Source organism: Onychostoma macrolepis, chromosome 16, assembly GCF_012432095.1.
Source record: "Onychostoma macrolepis isolate SWU-2019 chromosome 16, ASM1243209v1, whole genome shotgun sequence".
Taxonomy (NCBI): domain Eukaryota; kingdom Metazoa; phylum Chordata; class Actinopteri; order Cypriniformes; family Cyprinidae; genus Onychostoma; species Onychostoma macrolepis.
In genome coordinates this window covers 23693461-23713394 of record NC_081170.1, presented here as the reverse complement: position 1 = coordinate 23713394, position 19934 = coordinate 23693461, and the positions used below count along the sequence as shown (strand labels likewise).

Sequence of the window (19934 nt, the reverse complement as noted above, 5' to 3'; positions counted from 1 at the left end):
TGTGCCGTCCAGTGTGCCCATTATTCTTGTGTTGAGTCGGTGCCAGCAGCAGAAGATCCCTTGCGGCTTCCTCTCTTCTGTCAAGCGGCAGCAGCAGCAGCAGCGGCGGCGGGTGAAATCTGAGACTGTGTCGGTGAGTCGCTGCTATGGAGCGTCGGAGCTCATAATAAACATGAACGCAAACCTAAAAGCTAACGGTGGTAAACCTTTAACCTTCAACCTTTGATTTTCTAAAACCTCTCAAACACACACTGGAATGTGAAGTATTTAGCCAGGTGTGTTTTTCTACCCAAAAGTCACATGATAAGTCTGAGCCATCACGTGTCAACGTTCAAGTTTCAGGAAAGTTTTCGTTTCTCGTCGGAGAAACCCCGCCCATCTCCCGCCCCTTCTGCATAATTATTGGTTCTTATTCAGCGGTCTTCTTTTTGATAGGTCCAGACTAACGTCACTCAAACTGTTGACGCTCTAACCGCGCCTCCTTCTTTAACCTGGTTTAGAGTAATTGATATCGTTTCTAAAGCGAAGGACTTGAATTTCATCTACATGAACTCATAGACACGGTGTCCGAGCCTCACTAATATGTAAAGGTGAGTTGATAAATACGCTATAATCAGAGTAAATAATCGTTCACTGGTGAAATGTACCGCTAAAAGGCCAAGTGTCAATGCAGGCGCAGGCAGACAGCTTCAAGGTGTTTGCCGACATCACGCAAAGTATATTTGCCTTTCTGTAGAATATTAAAGTTTACTTTTGTACTTCCTATTCATGCGGTAATGTTTCTTTGAGTCTGAGAGACGTGTTTGCCTTTTGGGGCTGTAAATGTGTGTGTGTGTTTGCTTATATATGTGTGTACTATGCATGTGTGTACAGTATATGCACAAATTAGCATGAAGTCGTTTAAATGACTTATTCACTAGCTTGTTCACTATTTAGGGTGAACTAGACAAAGAAAATAATAATAATATATACATACATATATATATATATATATATATATATATATAAACTGTATTTGCATATCTATAAGGAACGAGCATTATATTTGGGTGAGCTACAGACAATTTAATTACAAGTTATGATAAATGATTTTAAAACATGTATGATTTTGTAACCAGACAACCAGTTGAGCTTAACACGTTTTGAAGTAGTTGACTATGAAGATGAACAAGATTTATGTGAACATATTAGATAAATATATTTTAGTTTGTAACTGGTTTCCCTGTTTTATGGTTGATTTGAATAGTCCATGTAGTCTTATGAGGTAATAAAAGTGCATAAATTAAGTTGTTCAAAATGGTTTGTACTAACACATGTTACTACCCTTTTTATCCCACCAGAATGGACACCAAAACACCTCCAGACATGAGCAGTCCCAACTAACTCTGATGTCTTCAGTCAGTTTAGTTTTTGAGTATGAATGTTAAACAGAAAACGAGAAGCATGGAAGAGGAGGAGTTAACTGGAAATACCATGTGGCTTAAGAATATAGTTCTGCTTCTCAGGTAGATATTTATAGGGACAAGAAGAGATGTTTTAGTAGATGCACACGCTGTCACTAACACACTAATTTCATGCTTGTTTTGGTACACACTGAAACCATTTTAAGGTAGTGAAAACAGTGTGATAAAAAGGAAGAGGTTTGGGTTGAATAGCAAAGTTCAAAAGCAAGACTGGGGGTACATTCAAATTATAGTGATATTAAATAAACCAGTCAGAGAACAGAGAGCTGTGAAACATGGATTATGGTAAAGTGCTCTTTGTGGAAGTGGAGATCTGGAGCTGGATCCAGATATTGTGAGCGAGGAGGCGGGGAAACTGTACTCGGAGCTGCAGGTAACCAATCAAGAGTATCCACCTTTATTCACCTACCAATCAAAATAACTTTTAAGGCCTGTTCACACCAAGGATGATAAATATCATGATAATGATAAAGGTTTAAAAATCGTTATGATTCTGTGAGAATAGGGAAATTCACACCACAACTATAGCGATAATGACAGATTGTTGGAATCACTTTCAAAACTCTTTTTGCAGCTGATGAATGATAAAAACAGTCAGAATCCACTCGACTTTAAGGAGCTTGAGCATTTAAAGTTTGCAGACATAACTGCAAAGCACATTTAATAAACTAAACATCATTGTTCTTGGTGTAAACAGGAACTTTAGAGGCATTTTTATCATTTGCCACTTTTCACAAGTGTTAAGTTCAGAGAGCAGATGTTTTGCTGACTTTTCATAAGGGAAGTGTACCGTAGTATTTTTCCCCTTTATAAGTTTTGCTCTTCCTGTGAGTGCAGCTGCCCACTAAGATAAGAGTATTAAATGTGATGGGGGCGCACCATTGCAAACAAATACAATTCAGACTTGTTCTTTGTAGTCGGTGGTGGAGACTCATGGAGCTGGTGTGGTGGATTCCCTGCTGCCCATCCTCGTCTGGGTTCTGGAAGGGCTGGCGAGCTGCAGGGCTCAGCTGAGAGAGAGAGAGGAAGAGGCAGAGAAAGAGAAAAGAGAGAGAGAAGAACTGCTGGAGAGGTATCAGAATGAGAAAACCCTGAGGAGAGAGAGCCAAGAGGTGAGAGACAGCTGTGTGAAGGAAGAATTGAAGAGTGTTTTGTGACCTTTTAACCTTTTAAATGTAATAATTGAAAAAATAATTTACAATTTAAGGCTTTTTTCTTTTTTTCAAAATATTTATAGTTAGTGGCCCTTTCATGGCCCCTGTCCTGAAGAGTTATTGGTTTATGGGAAGCTTAATGCTATTTGTGACCGGCTGGATAGCTGGATAAGTTCTGTTCAAATTCTTGTCGTTTCTAATTGACTAATTGTTTTTTAATATCCATTATAATATTTAATTTTTAATTTATTTATTAATTTGTAATTATTAATTAATTCACATCCTATTAATTCAACTAAGTTTAACATTAATAATAAAAAATAATAATTATTATTATTACATTTCACAGTCAACCATGAATAATATATCTTAACTGATGCCATCTGAGTGTGCATGATTTTAAACATATTTATTATGTATTTCTTTGTGCAAAACTTTTGTAATTAGAAAAAGGAAATGACAAAGTTGCACCTTTTAAATGTAAAAACTTTTTAAAAATGTGATTTGTTTACATACCATCAGCGCTATTTGGAGTTGGATGACCAGTTTGAGCAAGAGCGGAGGGCAATGCGTGCAAGAGAAAAGGAGAGAGAAAAGAGAGAAAGAGAACTGGAGAAGAAAGCCAGAGAACAAGCTGATCAGTGTGAGTCTCTCTGAATAAAACCTTTCACCCTTCTGCCCTCTCTCTGTCTGTCCAGACTGTTAAAACATTGGCACGATGTATATAAATGTACATTTAAAATATATAGCTATCATCTTTTCTTTGTAGTGATGGCCTTGGAGGAGCAGAAAGCAAATCTGACACGAGAGCTAAACTCAATTAAACACACACATAACAAGGTCTGTCATCTCTCAAGTCTGTGCATCTGTTTTAGTTCAGCTTTAGCATGTTGGTTACTTTAAATTTCTATTTCTAAAAAAGATTTTTTAAAAATCCTCTTAAAATCCAGTTAGTACTGACACACCGAGATCTGCTGGAAAAGAAAAAGGAGTGGGAGAGCGAATCCTTCACTTTTAGGTAACACACACTTCCCCTTTCTTAAGTTGAGCTGAGAGGTAATGGAATCCCACAATGTGGAACGCATTTCTTGCTTAGCATGATTTGCAAAAAAGACTTTAATTTCCTGTGCATTTGAGAAGTTAAAAATTACAGTGTTGTTATGTGTCAGCAGGAAATTCTCTTTGTTTGCAGGAATCACGTGCACAGCAAACATTCAGAAGCTGTTTCTACCCACGGTCAAACAGAAACCTCCAGCACTGAAGAGGTTAATTTATTTGTAGGCAAATTACACTTTCTCCAAACATTACTTTGCATATTTTTGCATTCCTTCCTTTTCTACTATAAAACAATAAATATCTGTACTTTCATAACAGCATCTATTTTTGACCCTTTCGTTTTGCAGCATGATCCAAAAGCTGGCAGTGCCCCTGATTCCACTGCGTCAGAAATGACCGATATCAACAACAGCAAAGTGACTAATGCTGAAGTTAACCATAATAACGATCAGTCCTTCATCGGTGACATTATAAGCTCCACCCCTGAGCTGGCTCATTTGAAGGGCTTTATTGAAACAAGGTACAGAAATTTACAAAGAGGGGCCATAACATCTTTTTTATTTTTAATAGTTTTTCATACTGTAAAGGTGCTTTAAGATTTAAACATCTACATATCAAAAGCTTTCTCACTTTCTTTTCTTTCTTTTTTATCTTCCACTTTTTCTCTCACTGATTCCAGGAAGTGAGTGGGAGTTTGTATCTCTTAATGTGTGTAACATCCTGTCGATGTTTATTTTTAAGTCATGTTAGATGATTCATTGAAATTTTTCCTTCATGGAAAAAAGACAAGAAATACACTCTAAGTTATATTTGGTGATATTTGATTGTATTTCTCTTATACACATAATGAATCTATTTCCCATAAACATGTTATCTTTTTATCTTGTCTTTTTGTTCATCTCTCTCTCTCTCTTTTGCTCTCTCCAGCTCCCCTGTTTTTTCAAAGACAGCAACTTCTGAATTAAACTCCAGTTTGTTTGATGAAATGAAACAAGCCCAGGAGGATAAGAGAGAGGTGGATGAAGACCAGAAGGTGAAAGATGGAGAAAAAACGAAGGAGGAGGAAGAGATGGACAGTGACTCTGATTCCTTGGAGTGGGAGTTGAGGAATACGGACTCTGTGTTTTCAGAGTTATCTGAACTCAGCAGGGAATATGTAGAAAACGTTGACCAGGGGGCCAGTGTCAGAGGTACGATCATGTGTTTCATTTGAGTGTATGTGTGTTGTTTATAAGAAATTTAAATTGCAAAGAAGGAACAGGGAGAACAGCGTCAATCCTATTAACCACAAACAAAAATGTTTTCATTTAAATATTACTGCAACAACAGAGAAACTTTTTTTTTATCAAATCTTTGCTCTGATGCTAAATGCATTTATTATGCAGCTGTCTGGAACACTTGATTCTGATTGGTCAGTTGCAGCATTCAACTATTTTTGTATAGTGACCACTAAACTGTAAATTTGACCGTTGCTCTCCTACACTGTGCTAGTTTCACGTATCACTCCGTTGCCCCTTTCTTTTCATATAATAAAATAATTTCACCCCAAGCTAATATTTTATGTCCATTTGTTTTATTTTTTTGGTACAGCCTTGTAATATGCATTAAAATGTACAGTCAGCTGGTTATTTTTGTAAAATATTTTTGTAAATTTCAGGATCATTTCCAAACCCCTTGTTTATTTTAATGGGTTTATTTAGCGCTAATAACCAACTGACTGTACATTATGCTTTATTTAATGTAGATCCATCACTGTCTAAATATGTGTGTGGTTGAGTCTTTGTGTTTTTGTTTGGTTTGCAGATAACACAGACCAGTTTGAGCAGATTCTTTCTCAATATGAGGAACTAAAACACACTCAGTAAGACAGAATACAGTTTTTTTTTATCAATCTATTTGTTGTCAAAGTTGAGGCTCTGATCATGACCCATTTTATGTGTTAACCATTCAATTTTTTTCCTCTATCTGTGTCTCTATCCATGTGTGTATCCCTGTCTTTGTCACTCAGTGAAATGGTGGATACTGCTCGTAAGGCACTTATATCCCGTGTTGAGGAGCTGACCAGTGAGAGATCTGCCCTGCATATGGAACTTGATTCTTGCCGTGAAACCGTCAGCCGACTGGAAGGAAAAACCAAAGAGATGGAGGATGAAATCAAGCGGTAATGCGAATTACCGGAATTTACCTCAGCTTATTTATTTCAGTTTCAGCAGTTTACTAAATACTTAAGTGTCACATGTTCTTTCAGAAATCATTTTAATATGTGACCCAGGACAACAAAACCAGTCATAAGGGTCATTGTTTAAAATTGAAATGTATGCATAATCTGAAAGCTATAAGAATAAATAAGCTTTCCATTGATGTACCATTTGTTAGGATCGGACAATATGTGGCTGAGATACAACTATTTGAAAATCTGGAATCTGAGGGTGCAAAAAAATCAAAATATTGAGAAAATCGCCTTTAAAGTTGTCCAAATGAAGTTGTTAGCAATGCATATTACTAATCAAAAATAAAGTTTTGATATATTTACAGTAGGAAATTTACAAAATATTTTCATGGAACATGATTTTACTTAATATTCTAATGATTTTTGGCATAAAGGAAAAATCAATAATTTTGACCCATATAATGTATTGTTGGCTATTGCTACAAATATACCTGTGTGACTTATGACTGCTTTTGTAGTCCATGGTCACATATGCTGCTTTGGTGCTCAGGAAACATTTCTTATCATTATGTTGAAAACATTCATGATGATTAATATTTTTGTAGAATTGATACATTTTTTCATTCTTTGGTGAATAGAAAGTTCAAAAGAAACAGCATTTATTTGAAGTACAAATCTTTTGTACCATTATAACTGTCTTTACAGTTACCTTTGATCATTTTAATGTGTCCTTGCTGAATAAAAGTAATGATTTCTCAAAAAAAAAGAAAAGAAAAAAACTTACTGAACCAAAGCTCTTGAATAGTAATTTTCATCTGTTTTATTACTTTTAATGCTTCAAATGAATAGGGAACAGTTTGTGTTTTGCTTGTTTTGTTATATATGTTTTTTTTATGAAATGGCTTTTTATATTTTAAAACAGGTTACGAAAAGAGCTTGAGACAATTCAGTCAGAGGACCCTGATGTAAGTCTATGATAGATTTCAGTTGCATTTCAGAAATGTTTATGGATATCACTATTCTGGAAATAGTGTCTACTGTCCTCTATTTCTTAAACACTGAAATCAGTCACTAATTCCTGCCTCATTCTCTCTTGCTCTCTCCAGGCCTCACTACCTACCTCCCTTCGCCGCTTCTCTCGTTCTGAAATGGCCCGGGTGGTCATGGAGAAGAATCAGTACAAAGAGCGACTGTTCGAACTGCAGGAAGCTGTGCGGCGTGCTCAGCTTCAGAGGTGTGTTAAACTCCCTCTCCCAGGAATGCAAATCAGTCTTTAACAGAAATGTTCAGAACGGTATACTGGCTGATCTGTTAACCTTCATCGTAAGTGGTGCGTTATGGGTATTAATGATGCAACAAATCATGTGGCTTGTCTGTATATTTGAAGCCAGTAAATAACTCCCCAGAAAAATCTCATAGCAATGCACTAAAATGACACACCAAATACCACTTTTTTAAAACACAGAACATGTAAAATTGTAGTATACACACTGATTTATGTATTCTGTCCTCCTCTAGAGTTACAAAAGAAGAGCGCCCCCCTGTGGAAGGGAAGGATAGTGTCTGGAGCAGGTGAGGTTACTGTATATACCTGTACAACCAGTGTCTAAAAGTGAGTTTGTGCTTGGTATTTCCTGCTGTGAACCTCTTTTTCTCTTCCAGGTTTAATCGTTTTCTAGGTCTGACAAAGGGTCAGTTAGCTCCAGCCACAGCTGTTGCTTTAACCATCTCTCCCACACCAGTTTCTGCACAAACACCAGTGGGGTCTCCACAGCAACTCTCTACAAAATCACCCCAAACAGAGTGAGTCCTCTTGCATTAGTAGTTTTAAATACCTGCTAATTGACAGTCATGATAGTTATTTTCCTTTGTGTTATAGTGTTACATGAGATGGGGATTTCAGGTCTCTAAGACCTGATTTGTTGATTGACCACCTGATTGTGGGTCATTGCCATTTTGTGTTCAAAATATGAAAAAGTCTAGTTTGAATGTGTGCCAAGTTTTATATGGTTCTTAAAAACTTTATTTAATTTAAAATAAATTTTTAAGTTGCCTTAAAATAAAAAATATATTTTTTAAACTTCATATACAGTCATGAGGGTGTCTGTCATGTCCTGTTTTATGCTTTTTTTTTTTCTGCATGTCGGTTGCACCATATGACCCTGAAGGTCGCTCTCCAACATTGACCTCAGATATTAATAATTAGTGAAGGACTTTTGAAATACGGTTTTCGTAGTTTTTTTTTTTTTACGGATTCTTTAAAGAATAGAAAGTTTAAAGGAACAGCATTTCTTTGAATATTCTATTCTATTTTTTTATTTGTATTATTATTTTTATTTGAACAACAGTGTGTATTAGAGAGTCTATATAATCAGTTACTTGTGCTTTTCTTTATTACAGTTTGTTGAAATATTGAATGATTTTTTTCCTGTGCAGAAGTTCCCCATCTCCCAGGTTAAGGAAAAGAGAGCTGTACAGGGAGATCCGTTCTCATGTGTGGGGTACTCTGGGTAAAAAACAGCTCCATGGCTGGAGCATGCCTCTCGGTGTTACAAACATAAAGGTAAACACACATCTATATCTTGTTATCTATAGCAACAAGTATAGAGCCGTCTACACCCCAAAGTGCATCTGAAACATAGATTGTCCCAGTGTGCTTATAAACAATATCTACAAATATCCATGACATACTGCTTAACTGAAATCCGCTGAGTGGAATGGATTTATTATTATTAATCTGTTTGCCAGTTGATTCTGAAAGTGTGTGTGTTTGTGTGGAACAGGACTCTGAACTCGCTCCTGAGCCCAAAGACGTGCCCATCCTCATCCAGCTGAGACTGCTGGACCAGAGAGATGCTACAGCGAAGGTGAGAGTTCCTAAACAGTCATTCAGCGTTATTTTATTGTTGGGTATTACGCGTTACTGTAATTTAATTACTTTTCCTGGTAACGCAGTAAAGTAATGCGTTACATTTAAAATTTATGTAATTTGATTACAGTTACTTATGTCAATAAAATTACGTTATTTAAGTTACAAATGCAGTGTTAAAAATTATGAACTAAAAAATCATATTTTGCGGGTCAGTATGCCCTTTAATAAATCACCGAGAATGTGAGCTAAAATGCAGGCGAGTACAACATTTAGATGCAATGAAAGGTCGTATTTCAATTTGTATTCAGTGATCTTATAGCGCGCGATGTGCGTGGGTGTGATATAGGTGAGCTCAGACGGGAGAGACTGTACCTCGCATTGGTTTCATACGGATTATTTTATCAGAGAATATTTGTTTTTGACATGACTTACTTCATTTAATAATAGACACTTCAAGCTTTCTTTAGATATAGCCCCTGTATTTCTTATGTCATTTTCGTTCATTTTAGTGACTGATTTCAGGAAGGTATTCGCGGAGACTGAGAATGCAGAAAGCACACCCAATTTGTTTTCTTTATTTTACCAAAAAAAAAAAAAAAAAGTTTTGTTGATATTGGGAGTGTAGGCTATAAAAATAATACTTAGGTATTTTTTTAAGTCAGTATTAAATTAATGAAAGAACTATGAGTTTCTCTTTGTAGTGCACGTTTTAGGTTTGATAACTTGAAAAGTAAAGTAAACTTGAAAGTAACTTGAAAGTAAAGTAATTAGTAATCTGATTACTTTTTAAATGCAGTAATCAGTAATGTAATCAAATTACAATTTTAAAGAAGTAATTAGAAAAAAAAAAAATTGCAACACTGTAAATAATGACAGCGGCATACAGTTTCATGTTATTAAATAACATAATTTTATATGCAGAGTCTTGTAAACCCAGGAAAGTACCCAGATGCGTAACTGTACATTTAAATGCTGACAAATAAACACTATCGTAACTGTTTAGGCAGTTAGGCTAATCTCTTAAATGACGTCTTAATGGTATTCTTGATAATCAATATCTTACCTTCATAGCCATGAACACATTTTTAAAATCTTATAAAATTTTAAAGCCTTTATTATTTCTCAACTCTGTGTGGTAAAATTCCCATTATTAAAGGTTCACTTTTATGTGCCAATAACGTTTCTCGGGGAAAAATAAAGACTTTTTAAGAAAAAAATGAAAATACCTTTATAACCAGGAGATGGCAGTATAGGATCACTCATTGTCTGCAGCTGCCGTTTCTACTGCCTAGTTTTTTCACGTCTTCTGATTTATTATAAAATAAATATTACAACAAATTTAGTACTTTATCGCACTGAAGTATAAAGTATAGCAAGTGCAGGAAGTCACAAAGTCACTTGTCATTTAAAGAAAGAAATAAATAAGGCCAGAGGACAGCCTATAATGCTGAATTATTTAAATACCTAAATACAAAATAAATAAGTTGGTATAATGTTCAATAATGCATTCAGTATTTTGAAATGATTAGATTTAATTTAATAACTACATTTTTTAAGTTTTATCCAACACAGACCTGTAGTTTTGTTAGTCTGAATTTAGTCTGAATCACTTAATGCCCAGCTCTTTTTGACATCGGCTCATCAGATGATTCATTCTGTTGTCACCGTCAATCATAGCAAAAATTAAAAAATTAAAATTGTCATCATTTACGCATCCTCCACTTGTTGCAAATCTGTATGAGTTGACAGTAGTATTACAGTTGACAGTAGCCATTGACTTCCACAGTATTTCTTCCCATACAATGGAAGTCAATGGTTACCATCAACTGTCTGGTTTCCAACCTCCTTCTTTTATGTTTAGCAGAAGAAAGAAACTCAAACAGTTTTGGAAAGTGAATGAGGACAGAATTTTCATTTTTGGGTGAACTATCCTTTTACTTATTTCAGTTACTTCAGTAACATTTTCTAATTTTAATGTTTTTTTTTAATTATTATTTTAAGCATTTCATCTAATATTCATATTTAATTTAATTTTATTTTAGATTTTATTTTATTTTTAATTAGATTTGTATTGCATTAGTTTCAGCCTTTCCTTACAGATAAATGACACCGAAATTCCCAGATGGTAATTATATACATTATATTTATTACATTATATTTATTTATATACATTTTATTATTATTATCTTAATAATAAAAAATAATTATAAAGAACACACACCCACACATACAGTAATAAAAGAATGTGTGTGTGTGTGTGTGTGTATATGTATATATACATACATTAATCAATAAAATAAATGAAAAACAATGACATACACACGTGGTCAGAATTGTTGGTACCCTTGGTAAATATGATCAAAGAAGGCTGTGAAAATAAATGTGCATTGTTAATCCTTTTGTTCTTTTATTTTTAAAAATCACAAAAATCTAAGCTTTCATTGGAGAATAAGAATTTAAAATAGGGGGAAATATCATTATTATACAAAACCATGATCCGCACTCACATGAAACAGTCTTGTCTTTTCGTTTTATTCTACATTTATCACCAGTAGGACAAAGACACAAACGTTTCGGCTCAAAGGCCTTCCTCAGTGTGTCAGTAATAAGTGATTTAATGGATTAACGCACCTAAACGAAAGATTAGGCGATGGAAGAGCGTGGTGCAAACAACTTTTGGGAAGTATCATTATGAAATAAATGTTTTTCTCAAATACACGTTGGACACAATTATTGGCACTCCTAGAAATTCTTATGAGTAAAATATCTCTGAAGTATATTCCTATTCATATTCACAATTTTGAGCACTCCAGGGTGATTATGAACATGAAATTATCCAGCCATGGCTTCCTGTTTCACAGAAATGTAAATATTAATGATCCATCACAATGAGAAAAACCAAAGAATTTGATGTGCAGCAAAAGATAATTGAGCTTCACAAATTAGTGAAGCGGCTTTAAGAAAAGAGCTAGAGCAGTGAAAATTCCCATTTCCACCATCAGGGCAATAATAATTATGAATTTCCAATCAACATAAAATGTTACAAAACTGCCTGGAAGAGGATGTGTGTCTATATTGTCCTAATGCACGGTGAGAAGGAGAGTTTTGAGTTTGAGTGGCTAAAGACTCTCCAAGGGCCACAGCTGGAGAACTGCAGAATATAGTTGAGTCTCGGGGGCAGAAAAAAACCTACATCACCACATGTTGTTTGGGAGGGTTTCAAGAAAAGAAAATGCTTTCACCAAAAAACAAACTCCAGCATATTCAGTTATCAGACACGACTGTAACTTCAAATGGGACTGGCTTCTATGGTCAGATGAAACTAAAAAATGAGCTTTTTGATGTTGTGGCCCTATATTTCTGCTGGAGGTCCTGGACATCTTGTTTAGATACATGGCATCTTTCATTCTATCAAATACCAACAGATCAAAAATCAATAAGTGACTGATTCTGTTAGAAATCTTATAATGGGCCATGTTTGTATCTTCCAACCGTACAATAATCCAAACAGAAACCTCAAAAACAACACAAAAATGGGTCACTGAGCACAAAACCAAGCTTCTGCTGGCCATTCCAGTCCTCTGACCTGAACCCTATAGAAAATGAGTGAGTGAACTGAAGAGAAGAAGCACCAACATGGAGCTGGGAATCTAAAGGGTCTGGAGTGATTCTGGATGAAGGAATGGTCTCTGATCTCGTCAGGTGTTCTCTAACCTCATCAGGCATTACAGGAGAAAATTTAGAGCTGTTAAACTGGCAAATGGAGGTTTCAAGAAGTATTGAATAAAGGGTGCCGTTAATTGTGGCCAATGTGTATTAGAGAAAAACATTTATTTCATAATGATATTTCCCCCCATTTTAAATTCTTATTCTCCAATGAAAGGTTAGATTTTTGTGAATTTTTTTTAAAATAACAGATCAAAAGGATTAACAATACAGATTTATTTCCACAGCATTCTTTGATGATATTTACCAAGGGTACCAACAATTCTGACCACGTCTGTACAATGTATTCTTACAATATTATATTAACAATTAGTAGGTCATTATTCTAGCTTTATTTCAGTGATCAAAAATGATTTTAGTTTTAGTTAACAATAAAAACATTTAATTTTATAAAGTTACACTGTATCCCAATGAGAAAAGAAGGTTAATTCAGGTTAGGATATGGTGAGTATATTATACATATTATAATAGGTGCTTAATGTCTTACGTCATGTTTATTTTCCAAGAGTGTATGCATAACCCGAAGAGGAAGTGACCCGCATTTCTCTGCTATGCATCTATTCTGATTTTAGCCAGTGGAGATCAAGGTCAGGGATTTAAAGGATGTTGATTAATAAATGTTTCATCTTTTACAGCTCACATGTGCTGTCGCAGTTCCTCCAGAGATATCAGGAGAGCAGACGGTACGATCAACTAACCTTCACAGTATTTTACAGCTAATTAACATGGACAGGGTTCCCACACCTTCTGACCAATGCATTACTGGTGTTTAAAAATAATTTCATACACATAACACTCATAATAAGCAATTTCTAGCCAATTAAATATTTTAGAGCCAAGCATATCTAGAATAAAATTGTACTTAGAAATTTCCCTCATATTTTCAGGTTTTCCTTCAATGTGGGAACCTTGTATTACAGAACAGGTTGTTTTCTTGTCCAAAAATGCATTTAACCAGCACCTTCATCTAATTACCATGTTGCATCAAGTCATTCATGGTTGTGAACCTCCCATCCTCAGTGCTCTGTGTGGGCCGTCACTGGACCTGCTTCCAGCAGTGATGTCACAGTGATTGACCCGGCTCGCTCCAATACCATTCTGGATCAGTTCAGCCTCCCACCCACGTCCCCTGCATTATGCATCTGTGCTGTGCCCCCTACTGGTCAGTCTGAGCTCTGCAGCTTTGTAGAATTTACCCAGGTGTTCACAGCTGGATCAGTGATGATTGTGTAAGACTTCTGATGTCAGAGGTGATTTCTGAGAAACAGTACTGTTATCTAAGCATTATCTAGAGGCATTTCTGCTTTTCGTAAATATTACTCAAACTGAATAACTGGAAAAATACAGCTTTTTCTCCTTGCAATTTCAAAGTACACTACCATTCTAAAATTTGGGGTTGAAAATAAGTGTCTTATGCTCACCGAGGATGCAATTTTCTTTGATGAAAAATACAGTAATATTGTGACATTACAATTTAAAAAAACTTTCTGTTTGCTTTATATTTGAATATATTTTAACATGTAATTTATTCCTGTTATGGCAAAGCTGTATTTATTGTAGCAGTCATTACTCCAGTCTTCAGTCACACGATCCTTCAGAAATGATTCTATTATGCAAATATTTTTTACAATTATATCAATATTGAAAACAGTTTTTGCTGCTTAATATGATAATGAACAGAAAGTTCAGAAAAACAGCATTTATTTTAAATAAATCTTTTGTGTAACAATGTAAAAGACTTTACTGTCAATTTTGATCAATTAAATGCATCCTTTTTGAATAAAAGACTTAATTTCTTGAACAAATCTTACTGACCCCAGACTTTTTTCACAGTAGTGTACGTACTATATTTTCCAGGTTATTGTAACTTAAATCAAAAACATATTTGGTCATTCTTCTTACTGTGTTAAAGCAATCAAATTATTTTACTTTTATGTAAATCAAACAAAATCCATTTGTGTAAAATGTAACTGACCACAGCATGTGGGTTTATGAAGAGGGTCCTCATGAAGAGACCTCTCAATTAACAAATTCTAATTATAAATAAATTTATTTACATCTTAAAGACAAAGTCTTGACACAGAAAAAAAAAATACTGATTAAACAGGTTGTTTACGAAGTTTACAGTGACTTGAATGGCGAAATCTCCTCTGTCTCAAGAAAATTGCACTTCAGAATTTATTTAAAGTATCTTAGCAAGATACTTCTTTGGCATTTTCTACACTTTACTCATTGTAAAACATAAAATTACTCTATATATTTACATAGTTTAATGCTTTTTTTATTACATTTAGCTGCATTATTAATCTTAATCTTGGCATTTTTCTTCAAATTTCGGCAGTTGGGTTTTCTAAGAGTATGTGTTTAAATTATGTCTGTGCTTGTGTTAGGAGATACTGCAGGAACTGTGTGGATTGGAACACAGGATGGAGGGTGAGGGCATGTTATTAATTCTTAAATTTTCAGGCATAGTTTAATTTATAGAAATAAATACCTCTAAATACTGTGTATATACAGTATATTTACACACACTTTTTGTTTTTGGCTGTATGGGTTTCATCTGCTCATGTTGTCCTCTTGCAGTGTGCTGATTCATTCGTCCTCCAGCTCCAGGCGCCGCTGTTTGCAGTCTGTCTGTCTTTCTGAGGGGGTTCACTCTCTGACGTAAGTGTCTTTTGAATCCCTGTCAGTTTATGTTATCTGTGATGTAAATGAAATTCCTGAGGTTTCTGATGAAATTCCTCCTGTATGTAAAGGTATTCTCAGGGCGAGGTGATTGCTGGCTTGGCCAATGGGACGCTTGCATTCTTCACCCACAGTTCAGGTGTGTGTTTGGAGTTAGTCTGCTTGGGTGTTTTTTTTTTAAGACATGAATTGTACTTATGGCTTCTAATGATCGTTTTTGTAGGCACATGGAATCTCCAGTCTCAAGAGGTGCTTTCGCTCGGCACGTCACCTTTGCAGCCCGTTCGCTGCTGCCTAGCAAAAGAGGGCTGTCTTTGGGTGGGCTACTGGAATAAAGTTTACATGATCAGTGTGAAAATTCGGAAAGTAGAGGTTGGTCTCGGATGGAAAAGGTGTCATTTATTGTTCATTTTGTGCTTCACAACCCTCACTCATTCACGGTTCTCTTTCTGTCCATTTAGAAATCGTTTACAGTGTCTGAGCGAAGTGAGCAGCAGGTGCGCTTTCTTTGCGCGGCAGGAAGTGGCGTTTGGGCTGCCTGCCGTTTGGATCCAATTCTTAGGCTTTTTGATTGGACAACTGGCCGTCCTCTACAGGAAGTAGATTTATCGTCCGTAGTGAATAAAGCTTTAGGTATTTGAGTTGTATTTATTCATTAATTGAATTTTACATGCATGGGTGTCTACTTTTCCAAAGCGTTCGTTTTTTTAATCCAGCAAGGATGCATTAAAAGTGAATAAAAGTGACAGTTAATTCTGTGATTTTCTCCCTTTCGGCCTGTGTCTCTCCATTTCGCAGGCTCTGCATTCCTGTCTCTCTCTCCTCTTCAGATCACAGCCTTGTCTGTGGTCAGTGGGCGGTTGTGGGTGGGAACAGGAAGTGGGGCAATCTTCTCAGTTCCACTGTCCCTCAGTGAGTAGTTTTTTCCCACTAAAATAAACTATTCTTGAGTGGTTTTGAATTGTGAAACTTGTTTTGTTTTTTGGCAGGTTCAGAGTCCTGCTCTATACCATACTGCTCTCTTGCTTCAGCTCAGCTCTGTTACCATGGCCATCGACAAGCAGTTAAATTCATCATTTCTGCTCCAGGTTTGAAACAAATATCGTTTACATTCAGTAACAGTAGATGGAAGATCAGTATTGGGAAGAATTTTTAACTATTTTGATCTTTTTTTTCCTAATCAATGCAGGCTGCCGTAGTTCCTCCACTTCACCAGATGGCGCTGCTACTACCTCTCAGCTCACTCTCAGTGGCGGGGAAGGATACATCAATTTCCGAATTGGTGCGAATTTCCTTTTGGCACAGCTATTACACCGTGACTTTTTAATATCATTTTTATGTTTTTTAAAGATAAGAATATAATTCACTATTCTTTTCCTCTTTAGGAGATGATGGAAGTGATGGGGCCAGTGAGTCTGTCCTGCAGAGATCAGAACGAAGTCACATGATTATTTGGCAGAGCCCCACCCCCTCCGTCCCAAGCCCCGCCCTCTGAAAGCACTTCAGCTGTGCACTCAAACAGTCTTTAAGCTCTATCAGGATAAGATTGAGCGTACTAGACAGTACAATGCATTACTTTTCTTCTGTCCCCCTTCTATAGATGCTCCCAAAGGGAAGTAAAGGGCTAAAATCAAAGTAAAGCATTCTAAGAAATGTAATTTTGGACCTACAAATCTTTATTCTGCACTTTTATTTTATTTTTTTTGTTTTGTTTTTTGGGTGAACCGACTTTGAATGTTTTTTTTTTTTCCCATAACTGCTCCACAGACTTCTCTCCAGTTTGCCTTGGTGTGTGTTTTCAAATTCTGCCTTGTATTTGACCAGTGATTTTGATTTTGTTTTTTATTGTACACAATCATCCTAAATACTGGAACAAAGACAGGTTGTGGTTGTAATGCTAGGCCAGGAATTATTCATTATTTTATTTTATTATTTTTTAATTTCAAATCATCAGGAGTGATGCAACTGGTATGCTGCTGGTCATGACATGAAGTATTTTCAAAAATAGTCTGTTTGTTGCTTGTCGTGCATTAGATCAACTGGAAACTCACTCAAAGAAAAGTAACATCAAAACGACAAGAAACTGACCAAGACTGACACACTACCTACATTCTGTGACCTGGACATCTATAGTGCATATACTTCAATCTGAACAAAAGTTATTTTTCTTTAGGTTTGGTGTTTATGGTGAGGTTTTATTTTTCATTTTATTATTATTGGTTATTGGTGTCTAAGTTATTTATTGTGAAAACAATGGAGGCTCGCATATGGCGGTTTTTTTTTTTTTTTGCAGTATTTTTTGAATGGGTGAATGTGTGGCTCTACCTATTTAATAAGTGAGAGAGAGAAAATGACAATGTTTTGTTAACTGGAAAATGTTATGAAAATGTGCAACTTTTTAAATACATTTTCACTCTAATTATAAATTGTGTTGAGTTTTGTTCTGAAAATGATTCAGTATCCATAAAATAAAACACCAATGCTCCATGTTTAATTTTAAATTCAGAAAAATTTATCAGTGCTTGAAAATTAATCACCCATATTTTGCACAACAGAAGATATACATATATAAAAGTTTTGCTGCAAAAAGAAATACAGAATTACGTGTACAAAAACACAAAATGTACCACATAATTGCAATTTCATAGTTTTTGTAGTAGGCTAGCAGTAGCAAACACCACATTGTAACAGTCACACTGTATCTGTCAGCCTTGATCCTTGCATTATCGTTCTATTTTCCTTCTTTCCCAACTGAGATGTTGGTCTTGTGCGCGCTCTCAGCCGTGCCCAGGGGTCAGGGGTCAGGGCGTGCTGTGGCCGCGGTGGGGTCTCCGTATGCGGCGGCTCAGGGTGCGAACGAGGCGGTCCACGGCGTTGCGTTTGTGTGTCAGCTCATTCCCTGATATCAAACCCTCAATATTCCCACTGTACCACATGACCCAGCCACCCATAGACATCAACACCAGCAGAGCTCCCGAATACACCAACAGATCACCAAAGTCGCGACCCCCGATCTCAAGCGGGACGAAGACGCCGATCAGAAGAGCAGACACCCCGAAAACATCCATGAGCACCGCAAACACCAGAGCAAACTTACAGTGGGTCAGTCCAACACGGTCAGGTGTAGACATGGTGAACGCCCTTCTGCCATGAGGAGAGAAACATTAGAGTGATATTAATAACCACAGCTCTGGAACAGACTTGATTTTACTAATTGAAATAGCCCAGCCTACTCTTTACCTGAAGGACATATTATTTTATTTTACAGCAATAGGCATATAGTCTATCTTAATGTAAAGTAGGCTAAAGCACAATAAAGTATTACGGTTAATCTTTTAAGTGAAAAAAACAAATGCTCAAAAAAACCTGTTGCACCTGTTTTGCTTTAGCCATCAATAATCGAGCACTGCTTCCCAGATAAAGAAAACCTAGTATACACTGAGAGATGATCATTTTACTTACCTTTTAATGACAGAAATTATATTCGTTTGCAAAACCGTCAAGAAAGATTCTTTCATTTAGATAATATACATTTTTGGTCGTTTGTGTTTTTCCTGGATTTACACCTGCGCTGCTGACCAGCTGTGACGTCACGCAGGTGGTGACACGTGACATGACTCTCTTGCGCGTCATTCATTCACCCGACTTCCGGCACGCTTCCCCAAAATCACAACAAGCCATAATACATAAGCGGATGTGACGGTGGGGTTTTTTATGGTTTCATTCCAGTATAAACACCTTACATACCGATCTAGAGATTTCCTGCAAACCAGTTGACGTTTCTCAGGCCAAAACTAAAACCAAAACCATTGTTTCGCTCGTTCAGAAGTGCGGGAATCTCAGCGAAGTGCTAGTTTCCTTCAGGTTAGCGCTGTTGTTTGCGGAATGAGTTGTATTTTTCAGGAAATGATCATAGCTCTTGAAAATTTTTTAAAAATTTACTTTGTATAGCCTGATGAAATAATAGTCAGACAAATCTTTTTGTTTTCTTTTAAAATTGAGCTGTTTTTCCTTCATAATATGATATCACACCTGAGGAGGTAAAAACACCTCAGTTTTATTTAGAGACCCAGTCAGCAAAAATATGCAAGTTTACTTTACAGTAAAACTATGTTAGACAAAGTTAAATTGTGAATAAAAATATCTAATTCATTTAACAAAGATGCTGCAAAAAATCCCCCTTGAGACGAGATGTTTAGAAGAAAAGAGGTTAACAGAGCAATTTCTGGAGCACAATGCTAAGGGCAACTAAGAGCAATATTTGTAACACTGGACGACTAAACCAGTCTTTGTAGCAATAGCCAAAACATTGTATGGGTCAAAATTATCGATTTTTCTTTTATGCCAAAAATCATTAGGATATTAAGTAAAGATCACGTTCCATGAAGATATTTTGTATGATGATTTTCCTACAGTAAATATATCAAAACTTCATTTTTGATTAGTAATATGCATTGCTAAGGACTTCATTTGGACAACTTTAAAGGCGATTTTCTCAATATATATATATATATATATATATATACTGTATATATATATATTTTTTTGTTTTGTTTTGTTTTGTTTGTTTTGTTGTTGTTGCACCCTCAGATTCCAGATTTTCAAATAGTTGTATCTCAGACAAATATTGTCCGATCCTAACAAATCATACAAAGCTTATTTATTCAGCTTTATAAATCTCAATTTTTTTTAAAAAAACTGACCCTTATGACTGGTTTTGTGGTCCAGGGTCACATATAGTTTTTTTTGTTTGTTTTTGTTTTTTCAGAAAAACAAGGAAATAAGTAGAAATTAATTGTTGCCATATG

At 35.8% G+C, this 19934-nt stretch overlaps 2 protein-coding genes across 6 annotated transcripts; one reads left to right on the top strand and one right to left on the bottom strand.

Moving 5' to 3' along the window:
• On the top strand, window positions 1-17506 carry si:dkey-17m8.1 (C-Jun-amino-terminal kinase-interacting protein 3). Of its 4 annotated transcripts, none has more exons than XM_058747730.1 (28): window positions 1-133; window positions 1341-1836; window positions 2381-2575; window positions 3140-3260; window positions 3387-3457; window positions 3568-3635; window positions 3810-3894; window positions 4021-4193; window positions 4601-4863; window positions 5477-5534; window positions 5682-5834; window positions 6766-6808; window positions 6950-7077; window positions 7362-7415; window positions 7506-7646; window positions 8280-8406; window positions 8627-8710; window positions 13077-13124; window positions 13462-13603; window positions 14832-14874; window positions 15025-15105; window positions 15198-15265; window positions 15350-15498; window positions 15588-15759; window positions 15925-16038; window positions 16116-16214; window positions 16316-16408; window positions 16512-17506. In XM_058747730.1, exons 4-28 carry the CDS (start codon window positions 3185-3187, stop codon window positions 16619-16621), a joined length of 2643 nt encoding a protein of 880 aa, XP_058603713.1. In that variant the 5' UTR covers window positions 1-133; window positions 1341-1836; window positions 2381-2575; window positions 3140-3184; the 3' UTR covers window positions 16622-17506. The 4 variants fall into 4 exon arrangements, with proteins under 4 accessions (XP_058603713.1, XP_058603714.1, XP_058603712.1 ...); XM_058747731.1 differs by lacking the exon at window positions 1-133 and adding an exon at window positions 435-590 and having other exon boundaries at window positions 1341-1505; XM_058747729.1 differs by lacking the exon at window positions 1-133 and adding an exon at window positions 435-590.
• A 133-nt stretch (window positions 17507-17639) lies between these two features.
• Window positions 17640-18795, bottom strand: tmem238a (transmembrane protein 238a). 2 transcript variants are annotated; one of them, XM_058747735.1, is made up of 2 exons: window positions 18367-18510; window positions 17640-18270 (listed from the first exon to the last, which is right to left on the bottom strand). In XM_058747735.1, exons 1-2 carry the CDS (start codon window positions 18375-18377, stop codon window positions 17928-17930), a joined length of 354 nt encoding a protein of 117 aa, XP_058603718.1. In that variant the 5' UTR covers window positions 18378-18510; the 3' UTR covers window positions 17640-17927. The 2 variants fall into 2 exon arrangements, with proteins under 2 accessions (XP_058603718.1, XP_058603717.1); XM_058747734.1 differs by lacking the exon at window positions 18367-18510 and adding an exon at window positions 18589-18795 and having other exon boundaries at window positions 17644-18270.
• Window positions 18796-19934: the final 1139 nt, after the last annotated feature.

What these genes read in the sequence shown, in the direction of transcription:
- si:dkey-17m8.1 (XM_058747730.1), top strand. Translation starts at nt 3,185, where the DNA reads ATGCGTGCAAGAGAAAAGGAGAGAGAAAAGAGAGAAAGAGAACTGGAG. An exon ending in AGCGAATCCTTCACTTTTAG is followed by an intron (nt 3,636 to 3,809) that starts GTAACACACACT and finishes CTTTGTTTGCAG; the next exon opens with GAATCACGTGCACAGCAAAC. An exon ending in GAGGAACTAAAACACACTCA is followed by an intron (nt 5,535 to 5,681) that starts GTAAGACAGAAT and finishes TTTGTCACTCAG; the next exon opens with TGAAATGGTGGATACTGCTC.
- tmem238a (XM_058747734.1), bottom strand. Translation starts at nt 18,644, where the DNA reads ATGAAAGAATCTTTCTTGACGGTTTTGCAAACGAATATAATTTCTGTC. An exon ending in ATAATTTCTGTCATTAAAAG is followed by an intron (nt 18,271 to 18,588) that starts GTAAGTAAAATG and finishes TCCTCATGGCAG; the next exon opens with AAGGGCGTTCACCATGTCTA.